The 24,401-nt window shown below is 42.7% G+C and overlaps 3 protein-coding genes across 7 annotated transcripts; all 3 read left to right on the forward strand.

Annotated features, from left to right (window-relative positions):
• The first annotated feature begins 832 nt into the window (after nucleotides 1-832).
• On the forward strand, nucleotides 833-17,429 carry hoxa3a (homeobox A3a). Of its 5 annotated transcripts, none has more exons than XM_086062836.1 (4): nucleotides 833-926; nucleotides 9,564-9,606; nucleotides 12,306-12,852; nucleotides 15,876-17,429. In XM_086062836.1, the coding sequence occupies exons 3-4, from the start codon at nucleotides 12,423-12,425 to the stop codon at nucleotides 16,628-16,630; spliced, it is 1,185 nt and encodes a 394-aa protein (XP_085918962.1). In that variant the 5' UTR covers nucleotides 833-926; nucleotides 9,564-9,606; nucleotides 12,306-12,422; the 3' UTR covers nucleotides 16,631-17,429. The 5 variants fall into 5 exon arrangements, with proteins under 5 accessions (XP_085918962.1, XP_085918963.1, XP_085918960.1 ...); XM_086062837.1 differs by lacking the exon at nucleotides 833-926 and adding an exon at nucleotides 6,092-6,109; XM_086062834.1 differs by lacking the exon at nucleotides 833-926 and adding an exon at nucleotides 7,886-8,188.
• Nucleotides 2,126-4,124, forward strand: hoxa4a (homeobox A4a). The gene is made up of 2 exons (XM_086062841.1): nucleotides 2,126-2,647; nucleotides 3,057-4,124. The coding sequence occupies exons 1-2, from the start codon at nucleotides 2,218-2,220 to the stop codon at nucleotides 3,386-3,388; spliced, it is 762 nt and encodes a 253-aa protein (XP_085918967.1). The 5' UTR covers nucleotides 2,126-2,217; the 3' UTR covers nucleotides 3,389-4,124.
• A 317-nt stretch (nucleotides 17,430-17,746) lies between the features above and the next one.
• LOC147157836 (homeobox protein Hox-A2a-like) lies at nucleotides 17,747-21,934 on the forward strand. Its single transcript, XM_086062839.1, has 2 exons — nucleotides 17,747-20,598; nucleotides 20,959-21,934. Exons 1-2 carry the CDS (start codon nucleotides 20,247-20,249, stop codon nucleotides 21,687-21,689), a joined length of 1,083 nt encoding a protein of 360 aa, XP_085918965.1. The 5' UTR covers nucleotides 17,747-20,246; the 3' UTR covers nucleotides 21,690-21,934.
• Nucleotides 21,935-24,401: the final 2,467 nt, after the last annotated feature.

A 24,401-nucleotide genomic window follows, 5' to 3' on the forward strand; every position in this document is an offset into this window, starting at 1 on the left:
GCAATCCGTCACTATCGCCACAGCACTTGACTCATAATCTAAATTTACAGTAAAGTGTCATGGTGATGTATCTTACCTCAGCAGACCTTCACTTGCGGTTTATGCTCGCTGGCGAGCCTGCATGCGACATCACGGTCGAGCTCGCTTGTAAACTGTGGGCATTTTTTTTTTTTGCGTAGAATTTCACTCGAGATGCTTTGCAGAAATATTATTTTCAGTGCTCACCATGCAGGCCTCTAAAATAAACCAATACATTTTTACGAAAAGCAACAAGTTCAGCGGCGCATTTTTCACCCAACTCGCAGTAACGGCCCAGATTTAAACAGAATCCCTTCGAACCAGCAGCCGGCTGTAATTTTCACCTGCAATCTTTCTCTGCAATGACATGTTATAGATATCTGCAATATTCCAAGCTTAGTCAAATTCATCCTTTGCGGTCCCTTTAAAGAAAAACGAATCCAGAAACTCAGAATATTGAAAAGCGGTCTCAGAAAATCCACAGTTGGCCAGAAGTCCAAGTCCGGGGTGAAGAGCGGGTCAGCGCGTCTAACTGATATGAAAATGTCGCCCCTTTGGAAGAAGGGGGCACGCCTTGTTGTTTAACAAAGACTGTCAATGGGCAAGATTAATCAGAAACAAAATGGAAACTGTGTCACTTTGGGGTCAGCCACAAGTTATCTCTGTTTGGGGGAGTGAAGACAGAGAAGGGGGGACTCGGGAGGGGGTGAAAAAAAAGTTGATGGGGAGAAAAGGAAACGCGTTTTAATATTTCTTAAGTTTGGACTCCTTGTTTGTGCACGCAGAGGCCTTGTTGACGCCGATAGGGTGTCCTGGTGTGGAGTTGGAGCATCTTGAAGGACATTTTCTCACCTCCACGATGGAGCGGCAGCGGGGACTGCACGTGATGGCTGATGGACGGCAGCAAGGTCAGAAACTTTTATTTAGAAAGACTTTTTGGGGGGTGGGGGTTGTCGTTGCTATACAATTGGCAATGTTTATTATTTTTTTTAAACAAGACTGGCAAAATATATAAAATGCATTTAAACAAGAAGCATGCTATAAAAAATGATGCTTAATATGGAAAGAGTGCAACAAACTTTTAGTGAACTTCAGATCTGAATAATCATAATAATAATTAGTATTTTGTCATTTATATTATTACAATTATTTCATTGTTGGTGGTGTTCCTATATATGGTCATAAGTGCCCTCTCCCTTTTTGGTGGATTTTTAAACTGAACTGAATTGAAGTGTACATATTTTTGCACCCAATTCGAATATTGTAGATTTGTGCTCAAATGTTTTTTTATACGGATATATTTAGAAATCTATTACTATATTCAAGACAACCTATTTTGTTTTTGCACATTTGGTGTCCTTAACACCGCGTCTCGTGTCCTTCGTGCAAAAACATCCCCATGCAGCGCTTTGTTTTGCAGCCGCTTGTGTTGCCAGATATGTGCTGCATTGCAATTGTTTCTTGGTGAGCCTTTCACAATACTTTTAGCCAATAAGTGTGACAATATGTTTTGAAGATCTTTGTCATCCACGCTCAAAATTGTGTTTACTGATGAGTTGACAGATATGCAAAGACATCGTAATAATAGGATTCATATCGGCCTTGGTTGCCAGATGTGTACGGCTTTGACACAGACGAAATGAAATGGGTTTTTTGTTTGTTTTGTTTTTTTGCACACGTGCAATCGTGCGAGGTATTTTGTATATTTTTTTTAATCGCTGGTGCAAGTAAGTCATTGTCCATGAAGGTTTTGATGACGATAGTGTCAAAATGTTTATTTTACACTGAATTGTGTACAAAGACGCGAGCAACATGTATGTTAATAATCCCAAATACGTGTTAAAATGAAAACATATTATCCTCATATTTCGTAGTTTCTCGTCTTTTCCCACATGAAGCCTCGCCCACATAAGTTTGACTGCGTGCAGTAAACAAGTCACTTGATTGGTTTTGCTTTTCTATAATGTGATTTAACAAGGAAAACAGCTACGTAAGCCAGTCCGGAGAGGTTCTGGCGATGCCAGTGCCATGCTTTCCATTGGTTCCTGTTTACATGATGCCCGCAGGACGCGCGCTGATTGGCGGCCGCGCTCACGTGACCACACAACTTTGTACATTTGACAGCGAGTAGGAGGGTTTTGTGGAGATCAGAAAAACGACAGCGCGATAAAAATTAGTATTGTTGCACTTCACAAATTAATGACCATGAGTTCCTACTTGATAAACTCCAACTATATCGAGCCGTCCTTTCCTCCATGCGACGAATACCAGCAGGGCGGATACATCCCCAACCCCGGGGACTACTACGAGCGGCCAAAAGACGCGGGCTTCCCCCATCACGAAGAGCCATCCTACCCCAGGTCCAACTACACGGAACCGGGCTACGATTACGGCAGCGTCCCCGCCGCCGCCGGACTGGACGATTTCAGCGACGGCCACCATTCCACGGCGCAGCCGCAAACGCTTCCTCAGCAGCAGAACCACGGACCGCGCCTCGGCTCGGCCCCGGACGGCGGAGCGGGGGCCGTTAAGGACTCATGCAGCCTCGCCGGTGAGGTCTACCCCGGCGCGGTGAAGGGCAAAGAGCCGGTGGTGTATCCCTGGATGAAAAAGGTCCACGTAAACACCGGTGAGTTGTCAGAAAAGCACACACGCGTGGCGTGGAGGACAGCGCTGGTAGCTGGCAGCCACTTTGCAGCTGCAATTTACGACTATGGAGCAGCGGGGTCGGTAATTAAGGACCCTCGTAAATTTTATTGCCTGTGTTCGTCTGTCGGGGCTCATGCGCCTTTGTTGCTTTTTAACCCAAACTGCCTCCTCCACTGGAATGGAGCCAATGTGTAATATCCGACCCCGCTGTTTAGTTAATCTTTCCTAAGCGTCAGCTGTCCCCGGATGCCTGTACGTGCGTTAAAGCAAATATAGTCGGCGGTTTTTTATTGCTTTCTGGAGAGAATCTTGTCTTTAACACCTGCCTGTGTGCCTGTGTGCGACCCCACACCCCCCTCCTTCCTCCCCCCCTTCAACCTCCACCCCAGTCAATGCCAGTTACACCGGAGGAGTGCCCAAGAGGTCCCGCACTGCCTACACCCGCCAGCAGGCTCTGGAACTGGAGAAGGAGTTCCACTTCAACCGCTACCTGACGCGGCGTAGGCGGGTGGAGATAGCGCACACAATGTGCCTGTCCGAGCGCCAGGTTAAGATCTGGTTTCAAAACCGTCGCATGAAGTGGAAGAAGGAGCACAAGCTGCCCAATACGAAGATCCGCTCGAATTCGGCCTCGTCGTCGTCGTCTTCTTCCGGGGCCCAACAGCAGCAGATGAAAACAAGCCAGCAGCTGGTCCCCACGCCGTGCACCGTGGGTCTATAGTGAAATTAAAAAACAAAAAAACCCAAACCAGACTGAGATGGCAAAGAACACAAGTGGAAATCGACGGACCGAGTGAATATTTTGGTGTTATTTGCCCCTTTTGTCTCCTTCCACTCTGCGCTCGTCTTTCCCGTCTTCATAAGCTAGAAATGCTTCTTTTTTTTTTCAAATCCCACATCGGCGACTGAAGGCTTCGCATATTTGCTTTTTGTATTTTTATTTTTATTTTTTACGAATGAAGGATAACGCACAGTCACACGGATCAAAACAAGTGTTGCATTTCAGTCAGAAATGGCCAAATGGGTGAGGTAAAAGCTTGAATCCTTTCCTTTTTGATTTTTTTTTTTTAATTTTCCACGAAGAATTATAATATACTTGAACGTTATGATTTAATTTTTTTTAGGAGTTCCATTGTAGCCACGATGTGTGTGTTCGAGTGCTGAATGTATAGTCCTGCAAGTGACATGCCCATCATATTGTAATGTACATATATAGACAAATCATGAATGAAGGCACAATGAGGAATGCATTTCTACAGGTAGAGACTTTTTTCGGGTTGCTAGTTCCATGTCGTGAGGTCTTCAGTATACTTTTGATTCGTGCTCTTGTGTCTCATGTTGTGTTGTTCGAAACTGTGAATATACATTTGTGTTTGTGCCGTCTCACTAGTGACCCCTGTGATGTGTAGTGTAGACTGAAAATGTCCTTGTGAAATAAATGTGTACTTCACTTGTAAGGCTTTTTTGATTGTTATTAGTAATGGAGCAAATTGAGCCACAAACGCCGTGCGTAAAAGTCCACCGCGCAGGATTTTATTTATTTATTTTAGCCTTATTGTGTTTTTGTTAGTATATTTAAAAAAATTGCACCCTGAAAATTACAATTATTTAGGTCAGAAATTAATAGATTTTCACATTTTATGATCAAGATTTTGGAAATGACGTCGTCATATTGCAATTACAGTATATTGTTTTTAGCACTTAAACAAAATATAATAAAAGGTTTACTGATATTGATGCAAAACTGCTGGTTCAAAAATAACAATTGGGACAATTTTATCCAATTTTGGGTTGCTGAAAACTCGTTTTTGTGGGTTATATATATATATATATATATATATATTTTTTTTTAAACATTTCTTTCAGTACTTTATAATAAATACAGTTGCTGAAGTTTACCTATGTATAGTATATAAAAAATATTAAATGTGATAAAAAAAAATGGGATCTGCTACTTGAGTCAATTTAACCCAACTTTGTTTTTATCAAAACAGTCCTTTTTGGGTTGTTTTATATAGTAGAATGCATTGTTTATAATACCCAATATACGTTTAGATATGTAGTATATACTCAAAAAATGGACCAATGCTACTTGGGTCAAATTGACCCAACTTTGAGTTGTTTTTATCAAAACAACCCAGTTTTTCAAAATTGTTTTATACAAAAGAAATACATTTGTATATATTGTTTACAATACTCTAGTACAGATGTTCTTGAGTTAATCTACGTAGTATACATTCTTAAATATACTGGGTCAAAAATATCCCAATTTTGGTAAAAAATTGTACCAACCTTCTAGGTCAATTTGACCCAACTTTGGGTTGTTCCATATTAAAAAATAATACATTTATATGTACTGTTTACAAAACATTATAGTAAGTTGTGTTTAAGTTGACCTATACACTCAACTGCTGGGTCAAAAAATAAGCCAATTTTGGTCAAAAATTTAACCGACACGCTACCCAAAAACGACCTACTTTTTGGTACAAATCAACCAGAATGTTGGAGACAAAACAACCCAAAGTTGGGTCAAAATGACTCAAGTACTGACCAGTCCAATTGCGGACTAAAATTGGGTTATTTTTGACCCAGCCGTTTCAAGTGTGTATTTACAGACACTGTAAATTTCCATTAACACGCTGGACTGTAATTTAAAACCTCAGGAATCACAATGCGCTTGTCACAAGCTTGACTTTTGACACCCAAGCCCAAAAACCTAAATCGTCAAACGCCATTACAAGGCGACCTCAGCCAGCCTCAGTGCACCAAAGTGTGAGTTGGTCACTACCTGCTACATCCAAACAATGAAGGGTTCAACCAAGGGACACGTCCGACTCTGACCAATCACCGGCCCACAGCCCTTCTTGTGACCCCTGACCTCTCGACACATACAATGTTCAGACCATACATCAGCGCTGAGACCCCCGAGAGCCTTTTCTTTGCGTTGAAGATTGACCCCGAGACGGCACGGTAGAGGAAAAAAAGAAGAAGTGCCTTTTAAGGTGTGAACCTCGGCCATGAATTCATCCAAAGAGACACCCCAGTCAGTTTGGGACAAAGGGGGAGAAACGTGTTGCTTTTGTGCGAGACAACCAATGTTTTTGTAGTGATTAGTGGGCACGAATGGGATTTCTTTTTTGTAGTTTTTGCGGGATGGTGCGTTTTTAGGATTCATGTTTGCTGCACATGCAAAAAAAAAAAATGGCGTTGAGTGTGACTGACAGCGGTTTTGCGCAGACTCCATGAAGAAGTCCAATTACAATCTCCGAGTCATTTGCCAATAGAGGTCACTTCCAATGTGCTGAAATTTTAATTTGACTCGTTGAATAATGAATGGACCGGGGTTAGAAATAGATGTGAAAATGCGACTTATTTTCATTTGAAGTGATCTCTTCAGGGCGTGAGTCACATCTCCTCTGCTCCACACTGACCGTCATGGCTTGTGAGTAGTTTGAAGACTTTATCGACCCTTTTGTAGCTAGGTGGAAATGAATAAAAAAATATATTTTAATCTAAATTAGAATGGGGCTGTTACTTTGGTTATATGCAAATTTTTGTCTGTGAGTGTGACGTCCTGTACATTGAATGAATCACGTTTCAGTAGTGAATAATGTTAATACAATATTTAAATTTAAGATTGTAATTTCAATGAAGACTCGTGTATTTGACATTAGCAGTAGTATAAAAGGAACTGTAGCCAGGACAGCTCAAAATGAAAGGTCCATTGAAAAAGAAAACACAATGGACCAAAGTGCCTTATAAATCATTAACAGAGTCCTCAGGGCTTAAGCTAGCTTGCTCACTATTGCTACAATAATTTGCTTACATTTTAAAATCTAAAATGCAAAATATTCATTTTTCAAATTAAGAAAGAAACCAGCGTTGACGTTCAACTTTATTTAATAACATGCAAAATAACCTCCACAATCAACTTCAGAAAGTCACTTTTAAGGCGTTCCATGTTCCATTATCGTTGTTTGCTTGCTATCGTCCCTTTAGTTGCCTGTAAAGAGCTGCATGTCAACATTGTGCAAAGATATGCTTCTTGTGCTGGCTATCGTCCAAATGGGTCTTTGAACTCATCCTCGCTGACATGATAAGAAGCTTTGGTTCGTGTAAACGACACCAAAAGCTCACCCTAAAAGATGTACAGTAATGTTCACTAAGCTAGCTGCTAAAATGTGACAGAAATGCTAAATAGAAGACGTTACGTCCTCAAATAAGTCTGCACTTGAATCTCTTCAGTCCGGGTCACAGAAAAGTTCACGTAGAGTGATGAAAGGTGAGACCAAAAAAAAAAAAAAAACTCAGCCCGTCCACGCCAAGTAATCCTCGTGAAAGGATTCCATCTGTAATCACAGAAGAAAAAGCATTAAGGACACATACCGGTTAACAGCTCTCCCGTGCGTAAAATGTATGTTTGTTCCGTGCGTAAAAGTCAACCCTCCCGTACTTTTACGCATTGTGAATTCCGCCGCTCGAGTTCCTGCCTTTTAAAAGTTTACCGCTCAAGTTTGGGAACACAAAAGGCAGGGCTCCGGCCGGGTGGTGGGAGTATGCAGGGGGGGGGGACGTTGTCCACGAGTGATTAATTGTTGTGGTGGGATTTTTCCACGCCCGCTTCTCGGTGTTGACTGAAAACAAGCGCCAAACGGTGCCGAGGAGAGAGAGAGAGAGAGAGCAAGGGAGAGAGAGGCTCTGCCGGCCATGTTGGCAACGTTTTGGTGCAGGTTCCGGGCGCCAGATAGTTCCCATGGCGCACGAGTGGCACACTCCGTGGGTGCTGGCAGCCACCCAAATTCTCCTCCAAAAGTCGTTTTTTACACCCAATATGCAAAGTTTGCCTCTCAAGTGATTAGCATTCTTTTGTGACCTGCCTCCAAATGTAACGCTACCGCTAAATGCCACCACAGGAAATGGGGGCGACACTGAGTCGATCTGAATCATCATAGCGATCCGGTTTAAATAATCTACGTTTAGCATTATAGAGAAAATAAATCAATTCATGAGCCCTTTAGGATTTCACCAAAGGAGGCCACGCGTGAAAACCCCAAACATGTGTGACATAATCCTCCTTTTTGTATTTTTATTTTTATCACATCTCACTGTCTCCATTAATGATTCACAGGCTCAAATAAAAAGGATTTAAGTTGACGACGCGTCACGTGACGCCGCTCCATGTTATGGCTGCGCCGAGCAAACCGGAGCCCCGATGCGGCCATATGATGCTCATTATAACCCCACTTTCCACGAGGGGAGTCCTGGCTTGATAGCTTGTGTTTATCGCGTGGGCAGGAGAACCAGGAAAAAAGGAAAAGAGGCGAAATCAAATAGGAGAAACGCTCTACTTTTATGCGTGTGTGTATGTGCGTGTGTGTGTGGATGTGGATGTAACGGCTGTCAGGGACGGATATGTTTTTCCACGCGGAGAGAGTCCGAGCTTTGGAAGGATGGATTTTATTTTGAGGCATTTCCGCCGATTGTTCGTTGCTGTGGTGAGTTATTGCAGCGAGAGGCGCAGGTCAGTATTAAAGGGAGTTAGTTGGGCGAATTTGATATATTCGCACGATCATATTTAGACGTATTTGCAAATATAGGTCACGAGAGAAACGCGGAGGCTAGATCTCGTATAAGTCTATTTATGAGCCCTTGTTGGAGGAGATCGATGCATATCTTCAATTGAAATATAAATCATATTTTTAGTAAACAAAAAATTAAAATAAACACATTTTCACATTTTTATGCGATTATTACTTTAAATGTTACAATATAAACTCAAGCAAAAATAGCGCCAAAACGCTCGACTTGATTTCCTAAGCGAATCAAATGTAGAATCCAAAAAGTAGGTGAACGCTGTGGGGTTGTGTGGTTCCAAGGGGGGAAAACGAGCCTATAATGGAAGACGGAGTGCCACGCAGGACGGCTCGGCCGCACTGAGGTCACGGCGCTCCGGCGTGATTTATGGGCGCGGGGACTTGGGGAAGATGGTGCTCCGCAGCTAATGACTATTCGATCCGTTTGTGGGAAAAATGCTTACCGGCTGAGAGGGAAACAACAAACAGCGTATTTGCATAAAGCTATTTTCATTTTCTTACTTGGATTACTAAACAGAGAGACAGCGAGATTTGACTCAATGTGGAAATATTAGTTTGCGATATTTCACATCCAGCATTAAAACTCGTTTGAGCCCATAGAGAACCAGTTTGAACCCATACTGGGAAAATTTAAAAAACCTGCATATGGGTTATTCATTTATTTTAACCAATTTTGCGTTTTTAACCCAGATTGGGTTAGTTTTAACACATACGCATATTGGGTTATTTAAAAAAAAAAAATCCGTTCATGTTAGGTCACTTTTAACCCACTATGGGCTATTTTAACCTATACTGGCCTATTTGGGGGGGAAAAACACTTACTGGGTTAATTTTAACCAATATTGTTTTTCAAAACCTATATTAAACCTATTTTATTTACAGCTGGGCTATATCTTAAAACTGATTATTGGGTTGTTTTTAACCAATATATATCTTTTAAAATTTTTAACCCATATTGGGCAATTTTGGACACATACAGACTTGTTAAAAACGTATTGGCCTTTTTTTTTAACCACTATTGTAGTTTGGTTTTTAATCCATTGCTTCAGTTTTAATCCATATTGGGCTGTTTTAACCCATACTGGGCTATTTCTTAATGTTGGGTACATTTTTGTAAACAATATTGTATTTTTCCAACTCATATTGCATAGGTTATTTTAAACCCAACAGGTTTAAGGAAACAATTTAGGCATCAAAAGGCTTTTCACGTTTTCGACTAAATGTGCCCATTTTTATGCAATACCCAATGAAATAATACCCTGCAGAAATATTGCAAAACATAATTCCCCTTCTCCATTGCAGAAATCCAAGCCCATAAAGCCACCTCACACGCGCAAGTACACCGGTAAGTCTATATTCGTCTTTATTGATTTATCTCCTGATGGCTGCTTATTCAATTTTTTGAAAATAATAACTAGCACGCCCACCAAAGGCCTGACAGAAGCAGTGTGTGTGTGCCTTTTCTTTGGATGTGCAACATGAGCAGGCCGGGAGCAATAATTCCTTCTCTTCCACTTGTCTGCGAGGTGTAATTTGTCACTATAAACGTGACGAGGAAGGCTCTTGGAGCGCTGCCTCGCTCCTTTCAAAAACCCATTTCTACTCCAGTCGTGTGCACGTGCGATACATATTTATATATTTTCTACATCTGTTTACCGGCCTTTTCCCTTCGGCTTACTCCTCACGCCGTTTTCTCCCCCACCTCGATGACTTTTAACCTCCTTTACGCGCATTAAAAAGAGAGAGGAGAGGAATCAGCAGTTTGAACACAGCACAAAGAGGTCAATAATTAAGCCGAGGTGGCTTTAAAAAAAAAACCTCACGCGTGAATTTTTGGGCCCACGCGTAGCGTATTTTCGAGTTTTTTTTCTCTCTCGTAAAGCTGACAAGACGTTTTCCTTTCTCTTAAGAAAAAAAGACAACATTACCACGCAGAGGGATTCCCCCACGCTCTTCTCCTCACTTGATCATACATCCACTTTGGAGTGCTGATTTGAAATATTACATCCCAAGATGAAAAGGTTAATGATGAATTTATATACAATTGCGCGTCTTGTGTTAGCGTCCATTGCAAAGAAAGTAAATATAAAATATAAAAATGGACTTCTCGCTTAGCATTTGTGATTATGTTCTATTTCTCTCCCCCTTCTCTCTCTCGCTCTCTCTCTCGCTCTCTCTCTCTCTCTTCCTCATTTGCTTGGGGGAGGAGGAGGAGGCGAAGCAGCCACTTGATTTGAACTGCCTTTTCCAAGGCGCTACTTCATTTGCATAATTTTTCTTGTCTATGGTGTGACGCTGCGGTTCGGGCCAGTTCACTGGCGATCACGCAAGAGGTCCGGTCCAGCCTCGTATCCCCCACCGGCTGCGTGCATGGCTCTATTATTGCTCTGGAGAAGCATTGCTTCCAATGGCGTGGCGATAAATTCAGCCCTTGAAGCCAGATAAGACTTATCTCGCTGACCCGCCTGCTTTCGTAATCTCCATGTACACATCCACGTCGAGTGGGGAAGACACGGGAAGGGTGGAAGAAAGAAAGAAAGAAAAAAAGCAAGGGGGCTTCTCTCTCTCTCCTCGATTCTTCTTGTTGTGGTTGCCGCCTGCACGCATGGCGCTCGCTTCTGCAGCCCAGCCCTGCCTCCTCCTCAACTTTCCTCCGGATTACTACTTTGATCGATTTCGTCGCTGAATGAGAAAATATTGCTCGCTGCTCTGCATTGGTCGTCAGAGGTTAAGGTAAGCAGGCCAGGAATAGGCTGCCCCGGTTCTTAATGGCCGAGTTTGTGTGTCGCGAGCGGTGATTTATCACCGTATGACTTGGATCTCGGTTCAGGAAGAGTTCACACACTCGCAGATTTCTCTTAACGTGGAGCACTGCACGGCTGCGCGCTTGCAAGATCAAGCTTGCTTCCTACTCGCTCTTTTGGGATTAATGCACACTTTTGCCACACAATCTGTTTTAGGAGAAATCGGCCGAGTCTTCCGGCGCTGCAGATCCAGTCGAGATGATTACTTTTGCTTTAATTATTCGCTCACTAGAGCTCATTTTCAGCAGATTTACCTGCTTGTCACGCAATATCGTTTTACTGCATGTTTGCATAATAACCTTTTCGGTATTAAAAAAAATATATATTTTATATATAAAAATATTTTTAATTAATGTGCACTAATGCTTGCTCGGCTCAAAAGCAAACACATGTAAAGTTGCATTTACCACTCATATTTTATTATTACAAAATAAATACATAAAATTCGTTTATTATTATTGTTATTATTATTGTTATTATTATTGTTATTATTATTATTATTATTATTAGCGATAATTTTTATTCGTGTGATATTAGGGCCCACTTAATGTCAAACTCGGATTAAAATCAAGGTAGCTCATACTATTTTTTTCTATTCTTTTCTACGCTTTTGTTTATTCATTTTTATGACCATATGTGCTTTAAAATATAATAATACACTAATATTCAGGTTACCTTAATGGCTCGTAGTAGGCCTGGTAGCGATTCTGGCCGGTTTGTTCCGAGCTCGGTCCGGTCAGCCGCCAAGTCAACACCACCAGCCGCCATTATTATGGGTCAGGACAGCAAAAGTTCACATCGTGGTCCTAAAGATGCACCAATGTCCACCCGGTTTTTCTGGTTTTCCGAAGTTTTTATCTTTAAGAAAGGCACAGAAGGGAATGTGCTTGTTTACGTCTTGCAGCAAGTGGTTGAGAAAGGACAAAAAATGATTAATTTAATAATTACAACTCACAGTGAAATTCTGATTTTATTCTATTGCGCTTAATAATAAGAGTGTCTTAAAATGACATTCCCTTTCTTGTTAGGTCCCGTAATTGATTTGAACTGTTTCTGAGTGCATGTTGTTTAGCACAGATGGTAATAGAAGGTTGGCCGGTGCAAGCCAGAAGGTAAACGGCAATCGCGCGCACAAGCGCCGGGCCCAATCTCGCCTATAGTGCGCAGTGTCAGGCCTGCATTGAAAAGTAAGATGGATCGCCACCATTTCGTCTCCTCACAGTGCTTGTTGTAACCCCAGGTTCACCCGAGGAGGCCATTGGCGGAGAGGCGTCACGTGACCACGGGGTGCCAATGTTCTTCTACAAGGGTGTCAAGACCCTGTCACTTTGTGAAATAAATATTGGGAAACGGCGAGATGCAAAAGGCAACCTACTACGACAGCTCGGCAATTTACAGTGGCTACCCGTATCAAAGCGCAAATAGCTTCAGTTATGATGCCAATCAGGTCCAATATCCCCGCGCCTCTCATGTGGAAAGTGACTACCATCGACCCGCCTGCTCCCTGCAGTCTCCCGACGGCTCCGTGCAAGCTCCTCTGCACAAGCCGCCGGAGATGCAGGCGGAGAGCTGCGACGGCCCGGCCAAGGCGCATCATCATCCCGAGGGCAGCCCTCCTCCTTCGTGTTCCCCTTCCGATACGGGCCACAACGCCAGCAACGGCAGCGGCCAGCCGAGCGCCAAGAGCGGCTCGCCGTCGTCGGGCGCCCGCGGCAAGCAGATCTTCCCCTGGATGAAGGAGTCCCGGCAGAACACCAAGCAGAAACCCGCAAATAGCGCCAGTTCAGGTACAACACACACGCAAGCTGCACCGTGAAATTCGTGTCGGGAGTGTGGAGGAGGGAGGGGCGGGGGTGTCAAAACACACTTCATATAATACTCCCACTGTGAAGGCCACAGCAAGTGGGGGGGATGTTCCCACTTCTTCCAATGTCACATAGAGGGAAATTTTACATGCGACTTCAGGAAGCAGGGAGGGGAATAATCAACACCTCTGAGTAGTTCTGTTAACGGCGTCCAAATTCGGTATGCGAAGGACTTGAGGGGGGTTTAAAGGGCTACACCCCCCCCCCCTCCACTTCACCGCACTAAATAAGGCCATGCTTTGGGGCTAAATCCCGCCATTTGCCTGCTTGCCCCGCAGATGACCTCTGCCTACTGTAAACATACACATGCACTGATCACATAGCGTCCCCACAGAGTCAACAAACACACTAAACATGCGCCACTTGTCTCACTAAAGGAAAACCTTAGCAAACGATGTGATGCCGAATTTGATAAATTAGCACACCATTATAATTTGGTGTCATGTATGACTCTGTCCTCCTATAAATTTACGAGCTATTAGTTCCTCAGTGGAGGTTATGTCATCTTACAGTCCCTCTGCTCCATGTTTGGCTCGACAGGTAGTAAAATTTACTATGTGCTGTTGGCCGCCTGCCACAAAAACTCCAAGTGTGCCTTGCTTTGCTGCAAGAAGGGGCAGGCTTATCTGTGAAGTTGTGCACACAATGAGAAATGTGCCTGAGGCATATGCTACTGTGTGAGAGGCGAGACAACCCTGAGTTGGATTTTCATGCATTGTGGTTCACTACAGAGACTTTTTAGTGAAGAACTAGTTTTCATCACATTGGTGTAATTCTGTCTTTACAAGGACAAGAAGTTGTGATTGACACCGACAGGCAGGTATTCGCTATTGGGGTTGTGGTAAATGTGTAGAACTGCATTACTTATATTTCTCCTGTCTCATGTTGCAAGGCAAAAAAACAAGTCACCAGATGTCAAACCTGAGGCCCGGGGGGTCAGATCTGGCCCACCAAATCATTTTGTGGACCGGGGAAAGTGTCAAAAAGATACTACAGGGATACAATTAAGTGTCTCCTCACAGAAAAGAGAGAAAGAGAGGGGGGAACAAGGTCTACTTTATTATCTTGACACTAGAAAAAATATGATAAATAATCATTTTATAAGTGCAAAGGAACATTTTTGCATCAAGTTCCTTACTAATTTTTATTTCATTTTAGCAGCAAACACATATAAAGATATAAGTATTTTTTGTTAACCAAAGCTTTTGTTAACTACTGTAGTACAGTATTGAAAATCAATACAACCCTAAATGGATAGTATGATGAGGTGATCATAAGATTTTTACAGTCATCACGGCTGTCTGAGAGAAACCGCAACGTGGCCCACTCCGAAAATGAGTTTGACATATGTGATGTTTTGTATTTCTGCACCCATGCAAAGCACCTAATGTTGCCTCGATTCCTATGACAACGATGCTTGCAGATGTGTTGAAGCATGCTCCCGCTACAATATGATACAACAATAATAAATGTTATTTAATACCTTCTGACAGTATGACAATCAAATGGAGCATTTTTCTCTTTCACCCTTAAAACTACTTGGACAAAAATAACCCAATTTTGGTCATAAAATGGATTGACCTGCTACTTGAGTAAATTTGAGCCAACTTTGACCCAACTCTGTTTTGTACATGTAAAAAAATAACCCAACTATGGGTCAAACATGGACCGATCTGCTACTTGGGTCAATTCGACCCAACTTTGAGTCAAGAAATGGGTCTTTCAGCGTAAAACAACTCATAAATGTTGGTTACTTGGGTCAAAAAAATTGTGTCATTTTGCATAAAACAATCCAGAACTTTGAGTCAAATTTGACCCATAAAATGGATCGGTCCAATTTTGACCCATAATTGGGTTACTTTTGACCCAACTGTTTTTAGAGTGTATATAACAAAACAACATTTTGGGGTTGTTTTGTACAAAGAAATGGGTAAAAATTTACCCAAGTTAACGGTTTGCTCCAATTCCTTACCAAAATTGGGTTGTTTTTGACCCAGCAGTTTGGTTTAGATTATACCCAAATTGTACACCCTACAAACTGCTGGGTAAAAAAACAAACAAACAAAAAAAAATAAATAATAATAAATCAATTTGGGTCAAAATGTTACCGGCCCACTACTTTGACCAGTTCGGCCCAACTTTGGGTTGCTTTGTATAAAACAATGCAAATATGGGTGTTGTTTTGTACCCCAAAAAATTGTGTTTTGTACAAAACAACCCACAAAGGTAGATTCAATTGATTCAAGTAGCAGGTCAGTCCAGTTTTCGACCAGAATTGGGTTATTTTTGACCCAACAGTTTTAAGTGTGCATAGTACCCAAATGTGTTTGTTTGACTTGAACACCCTTAAAACTACTGTGTCAAAATAAAAATAAAAAATAAAAAAGAACAATTCATAGCCACGCTACTTGGGTCAGTTTGACCCAACTTCAATGTGTTTCTATCAAAACAACCCAATTAGAAAGTTGGGTCAAATTGACACAAGTAGCACGTCAGGACGATTTTGACCAAATTGGGTTGACTTTGAGTGCATTTGTTGGTTTGTACACCCTTAAAACTGCTGGGTCAAACATAACAATTTGGTCAAAATTTTCCCAGAGTTACTAATTTTGGGAGTTGTTCTGCACAAAAATTTGGGTTGAAAGTTGAGTCAGGTTGACCCAAGTAGCAGGTCGGTATTATGTTTTGTTTTTAGGTTTTTTAAAAACCTAAATTGGGTTATTTTTGACCCAGCAGTTCAATTGGAGGATATGTTGGCTGAAAAATGAAAATTTGCTGATGTCATAATGTCCACGCGTTACCAATGTTGTGGCACGTGAGTGTATTTATCCAGTAAGCAAACACTCCTGTAGTTTTCTTATCTACTGTGTTCTGCTTTCACTCTCACTGTCCTGCATGTAATGGATTACTGATTGACACCCTCCTCCTCCTCCATCCCCTCACAGTGGAGAATTGCCCGGGAGACAAGAGTCCTCCTGGGTCGGCCGCTTCCAAAAGGGCCAGGACGGCTTACACCAGCGCCCAGCTTGTGGAGCTGGAGAAGGAGTTCCACTTCAACCGCTACCTTTGCAGGCCTCGGAGGGTGGAGATGGCCAACCTGCTCAACCTGACAGAGAGACAGATCAAAATCTGGTTCCAGAACCGCAGGATGAAATACAAGAAGGATCAGAAGGGTGTGGGGATGATGCCTTCCCCTGGGGGGCAGTCCCCTCGCAGTCCAGTGGGCCCCCCTTCCGGTGGAGGATACCTCAGCTCTATGCATTCTCTCGTGAACACTGTTTCTTACGAGTCCCACGAGTCGCCTACATCTTACAATAAGAATCATCAAAACACGTACGGCATGGCGACGTCATACCCCCCCGCCGGTCTGAACAACTCCCACAAGAGGTATCCCGACTCGGCCACGCCCGAGTATGACGCGCACCCCCTACAGGGAGGCAACTACGGCACTCACATGCAGGGCAGCCCCGTTTATGTCGGCGGAGGTTACGTGGAGCCCATGGCCAACTCCGGGGCTTCCGTTTTCGGCCTCACGCACCTCCCGCACCCGCCGCCCTCCAACATGGACTACAACGGAGCAATCACGATGGGCAACAGTCAGCATCACGGCGTGTGTGATCCCACGCCCACGTACACAGACCTTACACCGCAATACTCTCAGGGAAGAATCCAGGAGGCGCCCAAACTGACTCATCTGTAGCGGTGCACGGCGCAGTCCGTATCACTCCGCCCATTGTCTTGTAGCCACCTCCGGACCGCATCACCGTCTTTTGTTTGTGTGCCTCCACACTGCGTCTACCTTTGTCTCTTTTTTGCCTTATTTTTTTCTTTAGGTTCCCTTTAGTTGACGATGTGTGAAGTAGCGTATAGGATAAATAATCTTTTTTTTTTTCCTTCTTAAAAAGACATTTCTGAAGGCTCGAGGAGTACGTCGAGCGAGCCAAGGCCTATTTAATCTATTTTAAGTGTTTTTCAAATTCAAACAGGGTATTACGAAAACATGTTATTCGATTTTTTTTATGTGAACTTATTTATCCGCATTTGAAGTTTTTTTTTTTAAATGCATTTTGTTGCACTTGTGAAAGGATCCGTGGCATACGTGAAAGAAATGCATTTGTCAAAATAAGGGTCACGAGCTTATAAGGATGCAACCTTTGCTTGGAATTTCTGATGTTATTTATTTTTTGTTTAGTGTTAAAAGTAGACCTGGTATTATTTGACACCCTTGCGGGAAGCTCGGTGGTTCAAGTCACCCCCAAACCCAAACTCCCATTTTCAACCCACGTCATATTATTTCCACCCTTCTTCTTCGATGAGACATTTTGTTTTTATTTTTATTTTCTCACAGAATGTAAAATCAATCAGTCGACGCAATAAGGGTGGAAAGAATGATATTTTATTCATTTCTTTATTGAACAGAATTAAAACACAAGACAAACCTTTTCATACATTCCATGCTGCTCCAGTTCGAAGAAGTAAATAAAACAATTGAAATACTTTCCAAGCATATTTGTTTTAATTTAGACAAATTAATATAAGAATGCACATCATTTGTGTTTTTTTTAAGCATGTAGTAAACATAATTATCTGCATTCGCCAAGGAAAATAGTGCGTTAAAAAAAACAACCCAAAAAATAAATACGCAGTAAATTTGCCATTAATATCGTTCAGCGTTACATGCAGCCCCCCCTCGCCCCCCTCCCCAAAAAAAGCTGCGTAATTTATTTCCTTCTCTTCCTGATGAGACGTGAAGAAAACTCTCGGGTGGCCTTCTTCTTCCCTCCTCTCATCTCATCTGCGGGGCACATCCATAATAATAAAAACGTCAGGCGCCGGACCCTTGTGCAGCCCCTGCAAGTAGACAACAATCTAAATGAGAAATCGTTTGAAAACTAATGTCCCTGAATATGTTTTGAGTCGGTCAAATGTGGTCAGAGAGGATACTAGCTCCACGTGAATTTGTATTGGCTTGTTTGTCTCATTATTCAGCAAAATGCACGTAAAAGTCCAAATGTCTTTAAAAGCATCGTTAGGGTGATGAGGACATTAAATTATCGTGGGAATTAGTTTTCAGCTTTCAAAGGGCAAAAAAACCAAATATGATTCAGACAAAAACAGCAACAAATAAAAATCTTATCAATTTGAGTGTTTATTTAAAAATAAATGTTAGTTCTCGACGAGCACAGTTTAAAGAAGACGAAATGCATTATCACAATTGCTCCAACAAAACAATATTAACTCGTTAATTTTTTTTTTATCCTCCATAATGTAGTCCCCCCGAAAATCATTTCCAATCTGAATATGATTGATATAACAGGGCATTAGTATCCATGACATATGGTTAGCAGGGAGACCTGGAACAATTGAACCATGGTGTGTCGAAGCTGGACTTCTACATTCGCACAAGCCACTGATCTGACCCATATGTGTCACTTAAGCTGCATTTAAAACAAAAAGTATAAAACTAAGCCATGTATTGCAGTATATTCACATCCGTGGGAAAGTTCTGTTAAATCACTGTTGCAATGTGTGTAGGCTCAGGGAAAAAAAAGCCTCCTCCCACACTTTTCCTTATACACAAAGCCTGTGGCTAATTCCAATTTTCCCTATGGCAACCTTCCGCAAACAAACTGCTTCGATGTGTACAAAAATATCTCCATGTAAGTGCGTAAATTCCCGTTAGCGATAAGAGATCAAATCCAGGTGAATGCATTTTTGATACTCACCCGTGGTGCGTTCACTGCCTCCCCCTGCAAGGAAATACGCACTCGCCTGGTCCGATTCTTATTTATCTTTAAAAACATCCCTCCAGCGACAGCTCGGGCTAGAAGCAGCAGAAAATGGTTCTAATCTGAGTGACCAGTGTTTCTCGCCGCTTCCTGGCTGCATTTGATCCGGGGGAGAGTTAGAAGCCTTAAATGTGTTGTGAGGGCACCGAGCTGTCAGACCTTTTGGCGAGTAAGATTGATCGCGTGCAGGCTTCCAGCACTCTTTGTTTGGTATATAAGCAACAAACTGAGAGAGAACCTATACCACTTCTTCCTCTCTCTTACTCACCAAGTCGTATTCTTTTTTTTTTTTAAACATATATCACGGTGTGTTTAAGGGGCTGGAAACATTCCCATAAATGTGGCTTTCACAGATGACTTTGGAACGACAATAAAGCAAAGTCACAGCAGGGGAGAGACGTTCGCTAATAACGCAGCAAATTATTCGTTTTTAATGTTTATGACAACCATTATGGTCATTAGTTAGCTTGAATGTACACGGTGGACGTTTTTTTTTTGTTGCGTTTAAGCCCTGTAAAAAGAGCTAATAGTGTAAACAAAAATTAGGCTAGCTAGCATCGAAAACTGATGTTAGCCATCGAACTATGCTAACCTCGTGCCTAAACATAGCAAATATCGTAAGGCTAATAATATAACTGACAAACTACTCTTCTTCTTCTTTTTTTGTCAAAGTCATATTTTTGCAGGAAATTACTGGATAGATGTTGGAAAAAGAATCCCATCTCAAAAAAATAAAGAAGAATTATGTTATTAGCCAGACGAAATGCAGGTTAATATATTATTTTGTGTTCAAATGTAAGTGCGCACATTTATGAGATTTACGTCAAACTAACAGCAAACTAATGTTATGTTGCTCAAGGGCCTAAAAGTGGCACTAATTATTTCATCTATAGTGGTCTGTTTTTTATTATTATTATTATTGCTGCTCATCCTCATGTATTTCTCTTTCGTCATGCAGGATTCACTGAAGAAGTCTTAATAGCACTTTTGGGGTATATGTTGCATGTGTGTGCGTGTGCGCGTGTGTGTTGGGGGGCGTTCTCGCCTGACATCCTCAAACAATACGAGAAAGAGGAGTGCACGAATCCGCGCGGGGTCCTTCCCTGTAATAGTGAGTCGGCCATTCTTAAAAACACTTTTTTTTTTCTCGAGCGGGGGTCTCTTCTCTTAGTGGTACGCAGTCGGGAGGAGAAAGATGTAAATAAAAGTGGCACAGCTGAGCGAGGCGGCAGCAAGCAAGCAAGAAGACTTTTTGGATCAATCAGGCAGCCAGTGGCTTCTTTTGATTAAAGCCCAAATTGTCATTGGGCAGAGGTAATCATGTGACAGGCCACTCGGTCCAATTTCAACCTTGTCTCCATGAATTCAATAGTTTCATAGTAGCTCGGTCCCCACACGGCCGTAATCACAGAAATAGGAAGAGGAAGCCATCACAGGACATTTTTTGAATGATTTTCGTCTTCGCGTGGCCATTGAGTTCGTCGACAATAACGCGTGCAAACTTTCCTGGGCTCGTAGGGAGAGGAGATGAATTACGAATTCGAGCGAGAGAGCGGATTTATCAATAGTCAGCCGTCGCTTGCTGAGTGCCTGACATCTTTCCCCCCTGTCGCTGATTCATTTCAAAGTTCATCAATCAAGAGCTCGACACTGATTCCTCCTCCCTTCGAGCAGACCATCCCCAGCCTCAACCCGGGCAGCCATCCGCGCCACGGCCGCCCGAGACACAGCCCCGACGGATGCAGCCCGCTGCCCACCGCCTCGCTGCCTCCCGAGTACCCGTGGATGCGGGAGAAGAAAGCCTCCAAGCGGAACCACCTGCCCACGACCACCGCTACCACTTTGTCCACGAATGGACCCGTCTGCTTCTCCCCAAAAGGTGGGTGATTTAATTATATTATTTTTAATGAGGGGGAGGGGGATTTATTATATCGTATAATATCGTTAAAATGCGATATTAGTATTTTAGATAGAGATTCGGGAGGAAATGAGAAAAAGTTTGGTTAAAGTTTGGTGATTTATTCTCCTAGTCACACTTTTGATGTGTGACAGTAATGAAGAGTGATGGGAGTTCTGCAGCATTCATTAGTGTCTCACTTTGTTTGGAGCATTTTTACGTCCAAAACGGACGAGCCATTATCAATTTAAAAAAAAGAAGTAAATATCTTCGGGTGCCATATTATTTTTTTTGTGTGTGCTCAAGCCTGCCTTATGTAACGGTTCTGTCCCGGTTCTCCAGGCTCGCCCGAGGTCGCGGAAGGCGGAGGGCTAAGCGGAGGCTCCCGCCGACTCAGGACGGCGTACACCAACACGCAACTACTCGAGCTGGAGAAGGAATTCCACTTCAACAAGTATCTGTGCCGACCCAGGAGGGTAGAGATCGCGGCCCTGCTCGACCTGACCGAGCGGCAGGTCAAAGTGTGGTTCCAGAACCGGCGCATGAAGCACAAGCGGCAGACGCAGAGCAAGGAGAACCACAACGGGGACGCGGGCAAGGGTCCCGGCGGCGGGGAGGACGGGATGCACAGCGACGAAGACGACGAAGGGCCCCAGTACGAGCAAAGCGGGGCCCTGCTGGAGAGAGACACTTTCTCCTTTCACAACAACAATCTGGAATCCGCGCAGCAGGTCCACAATAGCAGCTCCGTGAGCTTTGCCGCTGCGCCGCTGAACAGCAATGAGAAAAATCTGAAACATTTTCCCAACCCGTCACCCACTGTTCTGGGCTGCGTGTCAACAATGGGCCCCGGCTCGGCATCCGTGCCGGACAATGGCGACAGTCCCCCAGCTTTGGATGTTTCTATACACGACTTCCAAGCTTTCTCGTCGGATTCCTGCCTGCAACTCTCCGACGCTGCCTCGCCGAGCTTGTCAGAATCCCTGGACAGTCCCGTGGACATTTCTGCGGACACTTTCTATTTTTTCTCGGAATCTCTAACAACAATCGACCTGCAGAATCTCAACTATTAACACAAATCAATCCGACTATAGTCTGTTTATTCGGCACACATTTTGTGGGACGGTAAGGATGAAGAAATCACGGAGGACTGTAACTACCATAACGAATTGATTTTTTTTTTGGGAGTGAAAATTATTTTGGGTGTGTGTGAAAATTCAACAATATCCGGCCTGTATGGAAACTGGTCATTTTTATTTTTGTATAGCTTCCAATGTCTTGAGTATTTTTGTTAGAATACAAAATAACTTGCTACAAATATGCTGTTTTGTGTTTTGAGTCTTATTCTATTGACAGAGCGATTATTGACGTTTTAATAATTCTCGTAAAAAAATACGCGGGATGATAAAAAATACTATGCAAATTGAACAACAGGTTGGTAATGAATATAAATAACCTAGCAGGCGCTAACGTGAGACGGTTTAAATTTAGAGATTTAAAAAATACAAATAGACAGACAAAATGGGTTCTAACTTTTCTTTTCCCCCGAAGCCTTTATCAAATTGAATGCAGCAGTATTTTGATTTTGCATGGCCAAGCTCTTGACACGGTGCATGCTGCAAGCAAGCAGCCGAGCCATGTTTGCCTCCAGGACCTCATAAATCACCGCGGTGGCATGAATGGGACGAACATTAAGGAGCCCAATTGTGACTTAATGTTCACAAATACAAGCCCACTTACATTTTCGTACGGGTTTCCCCCGATATCTTAGCTTAAAGGGGGCCGAGTCTCTCCACGCGTTGGGCAATGATTCATTTTTATGGCCTGTTTAAACAGGCTGGCTCTCCTGCAGCGGCTCGCAGGAGTTGCATGTCTGTGCAGGCTGCGCAGCTCAAATTCAAAACAGACCGCTAGTATAATTTACGTGCCCCCATTTGCATTATTTTATTATAGTAACGATTATTTTCAGTGCAGGACTATTTGGTAAAGCCGTCAGGTGAAATATTGGGATTCGATATGATGATTATGAATAGCTTTGCTCTATTGCTTTGCACTTGAGTTGACTTATGGGAATCGTGTAATAGCCCACTTTGGTTCAATATCGGGATGTAACTTTGTGTGTCAAATCAACAACTACCAGTTGCACCGATCGATTTAATAACACGCGAGCTATAAGCAGCTCATCGGTGGCCAGAAAAAAAAAATCAACCGAGTGAGTATGTGCTCTCTTTGTGTGTTTAAAACAGATGTAGAGTGGGGTAAAAACAACATGGCGGTGGGGGAGCCCTGCAGTATTGGTGTCCATAACCAAATCATTCCGAGACAACGCGTCTTTTCTGTGCACACATGTGCTCACACAAAGAGCACAGAGAGCTGCGTGGCCTGCTGGTGGCTGGCTCCACTGACATGCACCATTCTCCGCGCCCACGCATGCACTCTGCTGCAGATGGGATGTCACAGGGGAGGGGGAAGGGAAGGCGAGAGTATTGACTACCACTTAGGCTTGCTTACAAGTTTGCATCATGCATTTGAGGTCCTCTTGAGAAAAAAACAAAACATATACAGTATGTATAGGCCTGTACAGTATGGGTATATGCATACGTATATTAGGGGTGTCCCAATCAGGGTTTTATGCTGTCGATCCTTTAGTGAGATCAACCGATACTAATTCCAATGCTGATCACATGGATTAGCTGCACATTTTCCCAATTTTAGAGCTGCTTACATAATGATTGTTTTAGGAATTGATTAATCCATCGATTATTTTTTTCAATTAATTGTTTAATCACATTTAAAATCACACACATATTTTTATCCAAACGTCCATCCCTTGTATTTGAAATGCACAAACATTATCCAGTTTTTTTTTTTTTTTTTACATTTGTAACAGTGCAGTGTTGAGTAAAGGGCGAGGGGGCGCTATACTGCACACAGGCTGGTCTCTAGTTGGCTGCAGGCTGCAAAATACGAGCTGCCGGTAATCGTTTTTTTTTGATCGGGAATGAAAGGTATTGATCGACATATGCCGATCACTTACTTTTCCTTGGAAATAAGCCGATCATGATTGATAGTGTATACATATACTGGTTGTATGCATGTGTGTATATGCATGTGTGTGCATATGCAAATATGTATACACATGTAAACATATAAATAACTCAGCAGCAGTGCTTGTTACAACCAAAATTATCAATCTATTGTCACATGAATACTATATTATGGATAAAAATTGAACCGATCCACTTTATGGGTCAATTTGACCCAACTTTCTGGGTGGTTTTATACAAAATGACCCCATTTTTTGATCCAATAAAGGATGTGATCAATATTTATGAGTTGTTTTACACTAAAAGACCCATTTCTTGACTCAAAGTTGGGTCAAATTGACACAAGTAGAGCATCGGTCCATTTTTTTTACCCATAGTTGGCTTATTTACCCAACTAGAGTGTAATACAAAGAAAGTGCAATATTATATGACTCATGGTTTATTAGTTTGCGCAGGTGCAATTCAGCTACTAAATCAATGAGAAATATAGATACTGCATCAAATTGAGCCAATTTACATTCTACTCCATGTCCTCAGACATTTGTGGCTAAATGGTGACAGAAAATAATAATTGTAGGTGCAATTCCACATTTGGCCACTAATGGCGCTCAACCGTTCGAATGATTCTCTCATGCGCCCCTCCCTTCCTTCTCCCTCCTCTTTTTCTTTTCCCCCCCTCCTTCCTCTTCAGTAAAGAGCTTGCCCTCCGGTCTGCTCCCACTCCCACTCACTCCCATG

The sequence above is a fragment of the Leptonotus elevatus genome, chromosome 19 (assembly GCF_054856555.1).
Source record: "Leptonotus elevatus isolate MCC_2025b chromosome 19, RoL_Lele_1.0, whole genome shotgun sequence".
Taxonomy (NCBI): domain Eukaryota; kingdom Metazoa; phylum Chordata; class Actinopteri; order Syngnathiformes; family Syngnathidae; genus Leptonotus; species Leptonotus elevatus.